We start from the raw sequence: 10,423 nt of genomic DNA on the forward strand, positions 1-10,423 counted from the left end.
TGGAATTCTGGTATTATACACAAACATAGACACATGACACAGAACATGGAAACCAAATATAGGACAAACACGGTAGGATATGAAAAAAAAAATATATATATATACACACACACACACACATATATATATGTATGTATTCTATATATGGAGTCATATATATATATGTATGTATTCTATATATGGAGTCATATATATATATATATGTATGTATTCTATATATGGAGTTGTTCTCTAGAGTGCAAACAAAATTGCAGAGCTAAAAGTTAAAACCTAACATCAAACCTCCACAAGTCATTCTAGCCTATGAGGATGAAACCTTTGGGAAATGGGGGTAAAAAATGGCAGTAGAAGCAGCGGTGATTGCTGCAAGAAGCGATTGCCAGCTTTTAAAAAAACGACAGCCGAGTGCTCAGTGCCTGATATCCACAGAAAAAAAAAAAAAAAAGTGCAGACATCAGCTCTAGAAGATATTAGTATTATATATAGAGTAAAGCTCTAGTAAGTAACTAAAATAAGTAACTAATCCTGAACATTGGTAGGGCTAACACCTGTGATTTGGTTCAGAGGAGAATTCCATTTTTATTTTCTATTTTTAATAGGAGTTTAGAGGAGAAATCCTAATGTTTGTCTTTCTTCCCATTGTTGTATTATATGTAATGGGGAAGCTGAAAGTTCTGACCATTTTTTCCTCCATTGCTCAGTTCTAATTAGAAAGAAAAAAAAAGAAGGAAGAAATGAGTAATGAATCCTGAACTTTGCGATCTCTTTTGAAAGACCTACTAACACACAATTGATTGTGTAAAAGAGCCTTTTAACACACGTATTTGCAATTTCCTATTTGCTTAACACATGAAATATTAAATACATGATTTACCATATATATGAAATTAATTATTGATATTAAGTATTTTACACATAAGAGAATAGAAGTTTAAAAAGAGCATTTTTTCTAAAGTTTGAAGAAAAAAATTCAAACATGCACTTAAATTTGTGTCAGATTTGGAGACACTGGCTGCAAGTGGTGTAACTGCTTATAATAGCTTTTCTGTGAGCAGAATTAGTTTACATTCACCAATATTACCATAGCTGAGAACAGCACCTTTCTGCAGTGTTCTAGTGTATGGGAGATTGGAAGCTTTTGGAGGGGTAGTGATGTTATAAAACAATCTCAGTTTTCTTGTTTTTGATGATATTACACTTCCACATATTGCTCACATGGTTTTACTTTTCTTAATATTGTTTTTCAATTATATTTGTCTAGAGTATTGAGAATGCCCCTGGCTTAGAAGAGTTGCTTCCTCCCAAGGGAGCTCCAAACTTCAAATTCAGTGTTGAAGAAAGCAGAGAAGGAACTGAACAACATGCACTTTCGGCTGAACTCAGAAACTTGGTGAAAGGAAGGGCATCTGCCCGTGAAATGATAGGATGGATTGAGGAAAGTGTATTTCCTCTTCATGGGATGGAAGTTACCCTCAATGTGGTTGTGCAAACTCTCCTTGACATTGGATCTAAAAGTTTCACTCATTTGATTACTGTATTAGAGAGATATGGTCAAGTCATTGCAAAACTATGTGCTGACCAAGATAAGCAGGTCATGCTGATAACTGAGATTGATTCTTACTGGAGGAACAATGCCCAAATGACTGCAATTGTGATAGATAGGATGATGGGCTACCGACTTTTATCTAATCTGGCCATTGTCAGATGGGTCTTTTCTCCAGAAAATATCGAGCATTTTCATTTATCTGATCGTCAGTGGGAGGTATGTCAACATTTGTTTAATCTGTGTCCACCTTAAACATGTCTTTTTGCTGTCATAAATATTTGCGTTTTGAACCATTGATTGATGTTTCCATGTGCTTGATGGTTGTATGGTCCTATTTTTTCTTCTTGGTCAATGATGAATACAGCATCAGAAACTAGTTGAAAACAACTATGTATGAACTGAAAACTTCAAAATTAATAGCATTAGTAGTAAACTGCTTCCAACGTGAGCAAGTAAAAACAACTTGAAATCTTCCAGCACTCAAACAAATGGAAATTGAAGCATAAATCTAAACATTAAAATTTGGTCTAAGTCAAACATCATTGGAAAGCCAAGACAATGCTACTTTCTAGTGAAAAATGTGGATTATTGTGAACACTATTTAGGAGGACAGACTTCTAAAAATTTTGATAGGTGAATTTCTGAGTGTTTGATCTATGAAAAATTTGAAACTTTGAAATGCCCACATTGTCCCTTGAATTATGTGGACTTTCTTATGTGGCAGATATGTGCTTGTCACCCCAGTCCGTGTATTATGTGCAGAACTGGATATGAAACTGGTGATCATATGTTTATTCATAGTTCGATAGCTTTGAGTTTATGTTGAAAGTTGTGTAAGGAAGGAAATATTAGCTGGGTTAGCTAGGAGAGGCAGAAGTTTATGGTATCATCAGAGGGGTCGCTGCTTATGGTGATCATCAGGGACCGCTGCTTTGCTAGGAGAGGCAGAAGTATTTAGGAAGGGAAAGAAAGTCCGTGGGGATTGTTTGTGCTAGCTATAATTTGGGTAGTTTGGTGGGAGAGAAATATAAGAATTTTTGAGGATTATGGGGGCATCATTATCTACAGAATGCAGGAATACTTTGTTCTCAATGATTTTTTCTAATTGGAAAGCTGCAGTGGTCTAATTCTAAGGCTGGACAATGTGTTTGTCGGATTGTAGTTGATAGGACTCAATGTATAGCGATATTTTCCTGCTGTGTGATGTGTGTTTGTTGTGGAGTTCAACCCTGGTACTGCACAACAGTCCGAGAAATTAAGCAAATTTTGCCATTTCATCTCATTTCTGGAGACTAATAGGACTGTATCAACTGTATATTGAAGATGTGATATTTCCCCTTCTCTTCCAACCTTCAATCTTTCTACCAGCTGCCTTTCCTTTGCTTTCTCCAGTAATCTACTAAGCACATCCACCACAATAGTGAAAAAAAAAGGTGATAAAGGATCACCTTGTTGCAGCCCTCTTAAACCTTAAATTTTCCCTGCGGTCTTCCATTTATCATGACAAAAAAGTTTGCTGACCTTAAGCAGCCCTCATTCCATCTTCTCCACCTTGATCCAAATTCTTTTCTTTCCATTACATAATCAAAGAAACTTTAATTCCACTCGGTCATTTGCCACCAAGACAGCGTCTAATATCTGCCTACCTTTCACGATAGCACTTTGAGCATATGGTGCCAGCAGCTTTGCAATTAATTTATAATGGTTTGTCACCAAGCTTATGGGTCTGCAATCCCCAACTTTTAATGATTCCGCCTTCTTTGGTATTTAACATTTAGGTCTTATTTGTGACAGCACTACAACCCCGTTCCTGTGAAAATCCCCGAAAACCAGCAAGAAGTCCTTCAAGACGAATCTTTAAAACATCAGTATACTGAACCCATCGGGGCCTGGTGACTTGTCTATACTGCAATCTAATACTGCTGCAGCGCTGCTTTATTTTATTCTTGCTTTAAAGGTCTTTTCAACCATCCCCTTTGCATTTCATTAATTGGATTCCTGTTCAGCCCTTCAATTTCGTAGCAGCGAGCTTGTATACAGATTCTTGTCAAAACTAATAATCTCTTGGTTAATCTGGGTTAATGCTTCCACCATCTCCCCGCCACCCACTTCTAGCTTTTCAATTAATTCCTCTTCCTCATTTTGCCACTTCAATTTGGTATTTCTGTCCTCTATTTCTTAAGTTTATTGAAGGATCATCCTTACAAAAAAATATAGACAAATCGAAAACCACCATTCCAATTGTGATAAAATAAATAGATGGAATACTATTTCCAATAAACACAAAAATGAACAACTATTTAATCAAATAGTTAAATGGTTTCCGATTTGCTGAAATTTGAGTAGAGATGATTCTTGAATGGAGACTTAAAAAAATATATGATTCGGGAATGAGCCTCATAATGTGTCTATCAAATAACTTTATTTAAGGGATCCTCAATGGATGCTTTCTAAATGTACATACATACATATATATATGTTCTCCTTGATGGTTGAGCATTCTTGTTGTATGTTGCTCCTCTCCCCCCCCCCCCCCCCCCCCCTCCGCCTCCCCCCTCTACAATGTAAATTGAAATTTTCTTTTATTTTCAACATTTTTATTTACTAATTTATTTATTCTTGTTGTAAGTTGTATCTGTTATCTTCTTTTAATTTTTTTTATTCATATATTTTTCTACCATTCCTCCCAACAGATTTTGAGAAATGCAGTTAGCAAGACATATAACCGTGTATGTGATCTAAGGAAGGAGATTTCATCTCTGAAAACGAGTATCGTATCTGCTGAAGAAGCTGCAGCAACAGCAAAAGCAGAGTTAGTGACTGCTGAGTCAAAGCTCTCACTTATGGATGGTGAACCTGTCCTTGGGGAAAATCCTGTGAGGCTGAAGCGTTTGAAATCATATGCTGAAAAGGCAAAGGAGGAGGAAGTGTCTGTACGTGAATCTTTAGAGGCTAAGGAGGCTCTTCTTTCCCGTGCCCTTGATGAATTTGAGGTACTGAATATAAAAAAATAAAAAAATTATTAACACCTCTTTCCCATGATTAATCTGCCAGAATCCTTTTTCTTACAATAGATAGAAACTGAGGCATATATTTTCATGTTTTAGGTACATATTATAATTAAAAATATGTAGAATATTAAAACGCGATTATAAGTGGAGGCTTAGATATTTTACTTGGTTGGGCATGTGGCAAAGGTGCAGTACGTTTTTACAGCCAGACAACAGTGCATTGCTTACCCTTCCTCCCCCCAAACAACGGTAGATCAATACTATCTTCTGCACCAATGTCGATGTGCAATCTTGAATCTAACTGCTTCATTGATGTGGCATTTTGAACATATCTTAAGCACTTTATGAATTCTGTAGCCATGCCTTAATTATCCAGCAAAGTTGTTTCACTTGTGAGCAAGAAAATACCCCCGCCCCCCTCCTCCCCAGCTGTGTTTGGCATGAAGACAATCTTTTTCTCTGAATATATGAGTCGTTACAATGTGCCCAGTATGGAATATGGATGAGAGACGCACGACCAAAATGCTGTTTGTGTACAGCTTGCATACAATATATTCTTTTAATTATAGCCTCTTGATAATTTACAATTCTTCTAGCGTTTAAAACGTTATTACAAAAATCATTTGCGGTATATGCTCTTTTGCTAAAGTTTTTCCTCTTAATTCCTTTTATTCCATTTTCTTGGTCTACCAAAACATTTCTGGAATGGGTTGAATTTAGTAATCAATGCTTGGAATGTTTATCTTCAATTAATCAATCTCCTGGTTTCCCTTCCTTTGATTGAAAGTCACTTCTACTGTTCTACATGTCTTTTTCGTGTACTAACCATGGTTGGCATGTTGCAGGCATTGTTCCTGTCTTTGTACAAAAACTTCTTGAAAGTGTTGACGGAGCGGTTGCCAGATGCATCCAAAGGTGTTACATTGCAGCAATTAAAGTCGGTTCATGCAGATTCTATGGCTGTCGACCTTGAAGAATCATCGGCAATGGATGTTGACGATGAGAATGGAAGACCTAAAAGAAGGTTTTGATTTCCCTCCACCAAAAAAGATAGGAACATCTTTAATCATATAATATATAATTATTCTTGGTCCAGATGGATGGAAACTTCCAGATTCAGTGTTGATCAATCGGCAAGGCCAATAGATTGACGCTTTAGAAATTGCACATTCAGAAGATAGGGACTTTATCTGGGAGGGTAGTGATGAGGAAGGATCATTTATTGAGTTCGGAAAAAATGTACAAAATCAGAAGATAGAGGAGGATTAACTTTGGAAACTCATTGAAAAGGAACAAATCATTAGGAAAATGTTCATAGTGTTTCCTATACTCACAAGATTCCTAGTGGTACTCTATCATTAGGAATACATATGGAGTGCATTCTAATGGGTGGGACTTCCAAAGAAACTCTTTTTGTTCTTGGAAATGCATCTATCATATTATCCGCATTTCTCTTGTTTTTCTAAATTTGTGGTTGGGAATAGGAAGAAATTTGTTTCTAGGAAGACATATGGAACTTCTACTCATCATCTTTTCAGTTTTATTTTTTATTTTTATTTTTTTTCTAGTTTATATCAGTTTTATTTGAAACAGAATGCAATAGTTTACTTATTGGCCTCCCCAATCTCCCTGCCTACTTGTGTTTTTTCTTGTAACTTATCTTCTAGAAAGAACTTGAATCATAGCAAGTTTTTGAGTTTTCTGCTTTGTTGTCTTGAATAAATGTATAGTTGAATCTAGTTTTTCTTTGGACTACTATTTGTTCTGGGGACTCTTTCTGTAAGTCCTCATTCTATGCTAGAAACTTCAAATGACTGTTTTTGAACCTTTAGATGATTTGGGAGACTAGGCCCACTAAAGTCAAAATTCTTCCTTGGTGTTTCATGTGAAGATCAATGCTTGTGATATGCTTCAAAAAGAGGACCTTATGCTCCAAAAAGAGTGTGCTCATTGCCTTTTTACGTTGCTCCTTTTCATATTTGTAGGAGGATGCTGCGCTTGTTTGGAGTGGAGTGGGTTTGTCCTAGAAACTGCTCCTCCTGTTGTATATTGTTTTGGGAGTCGGGGCCAAAAAGCAAGCTATTGGGTTCTTTTTGGACTGTTTTGTTGTAAAGAACTAATAAACGTTTTGACAAGGTGGAGCATCTTTGGGACAAGTAGATTTTTTTTGCAAGTACAGTTTGGGACATTTAGGTACATAGCGTGTCATTTTAGGGAAGTTCTTTTTACTGTAATTCATCTTTGATTGGGTGGGACTTTTGAGTTGATTGTAAAGTGTCTTCTGTTACTCCTTGGTAGTTGACTACCTTTTGATGGACTTCTTGTCCATCTTGTCTTGTAGTTGTATCTGTTCTTTCTTTTATAAACTTTCTTGTTTAATATAAAAAATAATTTGCTTTGTCCTTGTAATGATATTTAAGCGATGTGTATCTGACTTGTTCTCTTAATTTTGGCAGTCAATTGAATGGTGGGAGGACAAATAATGTATATAATGTAGGTGAAAAAGAGCAGTGGTGCCTATCGACTTTAGGCTACCTCAAGGCCTTCTCAAGGCAATATGCTTCTGAGGTAAATACAGTGTCATGGCTCTTGTTCTTTTCCGACTTTCTTTTATCCTTTGTTTTTTCATTTTAAAGTGAAGTGCCAGTTTCATTTTGCACTTCTTATATCTTTTTAGTTTCTTCATGATTGTAGTGCTGTCGTCTTTTTCTTTCTTTTTGGTATGCTATTTGTTTTCTTTGGATTGTGCTCCTTGGAATGATCCTAATGTATATAGACTTTTTTCTTAACAAGAGTTTTCCCTTGTATTTTTCTCCTACCCAACACATTTTGACATGTCACACCCGCTCTGCCTGTTTAGCTGTATAATTGCATAGAGTTGCTGCACATCTCCGATTTATTTCACCATTTTTATTTTTTTCGTTGTATACATTTAAAAAACAAAGGTCTATGTATTCCCTTTGATGACTTATTACTTCCAACTAGATGCAAATTCATCTTATGAACAGGTATGTGTTTTGTAAAATAATCTTTGAATCCAAAAAATAAAATAGTGGCAAGGATATGACAATAAAATAATTGGTTAATTGGGATCCAGTCTATGTAACTCTGTTATAACTTCTAACCCACTGATTTTTGGTTGGTGGATTAGACCCAGAATTAAAATGTACAGCTATCTAGCATTAAAACAAACCTAAGAGTCCTCCCATAATTACAAAGCATGTCACTCTTCTTAATAGAATGTATTATGTAAGTTGATTCTTATGTTTAGGGAAGTAGTTGATTCCCAAGATTTTAGGCAGTAACTAATCAGAATGCCAATTAATTCAAATCCTCCCTGCAAAACTTCCTCCAACTGTGTTACCTTGTGTGCGTATTTATCATATAACTATTAGGGACCCCTCAATGGATGCTCTCTCTCTCTCTCTCTCTCTCTCTCTCTCTCTCTCTCTCTCTCTCTCTCTCTCTCTATATATATATATATATATATATATATCTTTCTTTAGCTAGGTACCCATCTCCCTTCAATTTTCCCCTTTCCCCCCTCTAGGGGGGAGGGGGGGGAGCCCTGTTTCATTTCATTAGATTCTTTGAATTAATTCTTTTTCTGTAGTATTTCACATCTTAAGTAATTATCAAAACAGCTGTTGCTCTCTCCAAATAAAATGAAATTATGGTGGTGAAATTTTCTCCATTCTTCAATTTTATCAAGTTAAATTGTCAGTTATAAAATAAAAATTATAATAGAAAATCTTGTTTTCATTTGTCTGGTCAATTAAACATATAATTAAGCTTTAAGTGGAAAGGAAATGTTACCATGTATTAGTTGAAGCCGAAATTGGGTTCTGTCCTTGTGGGTTTCTGTTCGAGAACTGAAATCAAAGGGTTTATGGTTATTGCCGATTAGGATTGGGATGAGAGTTATGGTATTGAAATTATTGAATGGGTTGTTATATGCTTGTGTTAAATTTGTTAATTGTTATGTTAATCAAGTTTATATCAATTTACAATTGTTATGGGTTATTGGTTTTTGTTTGATGAAGCTGAAATGGAACTACTGTGGAATAGGTTTTCAGTCTTTTAACTATTAATTTATATCAGTTGTTTATTACCTTGTAGCTTTAATATAATGTATATGACAATATAAGTTAACAACAATGTCCGTTATATAGTTATTAAATTATATTAATGGTTAGATGAAGCGATGGAGAGGTCATGCCTCTACCACTACTAGATATGATAACTAGTCCTGTATCCTAGCCCGTAGCTCGTTTGCCGGAAATGTATCTTTATAACTCCTTTTATAATGTTTTATAAAATTTGTAAGATGATAAACAGAAATCTATATCTACCAGGCACACATGTCTGGGAAGTTACAGTATCCTATTCTCAAATTTGCCTTTTTAATAATATGTAATTTGTGTCAAAACCTAGGGAAGATCCTAGTGGCTTGGCTGTTAGTTGAAGTTTTATAGACATTCTTAATGCATTATGAAATCATTTGTGCATTCTTAATATTCTTCGCTACTGAATTTCTGACCTTGTGTATGTACCTCGCAGATATGGCCTCACATGGAGAAGCTGGATGCAGAGGTTATAACCGAAGAAGTGCATCCTCTGATTCGGAAAGCAGTTTATTGTGGTCTCCGTCGACCAATTGATGGATTGTGATCTGGTTAGGCTTGTTGAACCTCAACTTACTTTTTTCACACCCCTGCCCAAGAAAAAAAAAGTTAACAACGATGCATGTTAATCTAATTGAGGGAACTTAGTGAATATGAAGGAGATGAGGTTAGCTGCAGCGTGTATGATGAGTAGGTGATGTGTTTATTTAGTTGCAGGTATATGTACAACCTCTTTGATATGTAACCGAAGCAACTAATTGTAGGCTAGTATTATGAAATTCCCTTTCCAGGGGCCACTTTGTTTCATTTCAACTGCTTTTACCATGTTTTGGGTTAGATTCTATGCGCCACATTTCGCTGAATACAGAAACACCATTTGAAGAAGGAAAAAAAAAAAAAAAAAGACATGTTACACTTGTTTTACAAATTTATACATTTTTTTATAAATGAGATAATTTTATGCATTTCGAGCACAAAAAGCAATTGGTTGGTATTGGTGTTGTATATGCTAACATTTTCAACCTCCCTTAACCGTCACAAATTCGACCTACTGGACTTGGTAACATTAGTTTCAACTTTCACCTGTCTTGTATCTCTAGCGATTATTGAAGATCATAGTGGGTCAGAGTTACTCTTCTTTTGGGTTTTTGTTAGAGTGCTATTATATGCACACCTCATTTCCTCTTACTACCCATTTTTTCCACTTAATTTGTGAATTGACACATTTGACACAAAGCGAAAAGACTTTTAAGGGCAGTCCAAAGGTTAAAAAAAAGAAAAAAAGCAAACTAAATCAGGGCTATTCTTTGGTTTGGTTTTTATTGAATCGATTTAACTACCGACCAAAGTTTGTTGGTAACCTATTTTCATAATTTGAAAATAAAAAATTTAAAATTCAAAAAATGTTTTCAACAGGAATTGATATAAAAGTCCTTTGTTTCGAGGTCACAATCCGACTAGTGCTCCTTAGCAATACTGCAGAAAAAGCAGATTTGTTGCAATGTAGACCACCTATTTGTTCGTTTACCAAGTTTGGCACAATGTGGCGCTAGGCAATTTACTGCTAATGCTCTCCATCTAAGGAATTAACTGAATCATTGTGGCCCGTAGCGCAGAATGGGGCATTGTGCCTTAGGCTCTTCGTACAATCATTGGAAGTCGATTTGGGGCAAGTGTTCGAATCTACTATGACATAGTTGTGAGACAGTTATGAATTCCATTATTGAATTTCCATTACTTGA

General features: G+C 35.6%; 1 protein-coding gene across 1 annotated transcript in view; it reads left to right on the top strand.

Annotated features, from left to right (window-relative positions):
* ABH1 (ARM repeat superfamily protein) overlaps positions 1-9,488 on the top strand; it is a 29,042-nt gene extending 19,554 nt beyond the window's left edge. Inside the window, exons 17-21 of the mRNA XM_086231007.1 lie at positions 1,262-1,762; positions 4,240-4,539; positions 5,403-5,581; positions 7,014-7,125; positions 9,118-9,488. Coding sequence (XP_086087133.1) covers positions 1,262-1,762; positions 4,240-4,539; positions 5,403-5,581; positions 7,014-7,125; positions 9,118-9,228 — 1,203 coding nt within the window. The 3' untranslated portion in view covers positions 9,229-9,488. The remainder of the gene's footprint in view (positions 1-1,261; positions 1,763-4,239; positions 4,540-5,402; positions 5,582-7,013; positions 7,126-9,117) is intronic.
* Positions 9,489-10,423: the final 935 nt, after the last annotated feature.

The sequence above is a fragment of the Dryas octopetala genome, chromosome 1 (assembly GCF_963921425.1).
Source record: "Dryas octopetala chromosome 1, drDryOcto1.1, whole genome shotgun sequence".
Taxonomy (NCBI): domain Eukaryota; kingdom Viridiplantae; phylum Streptophyta; class Magnoliopsida; order Rosales; family Rosaceae; genus Dryas; species Dryas octopetala.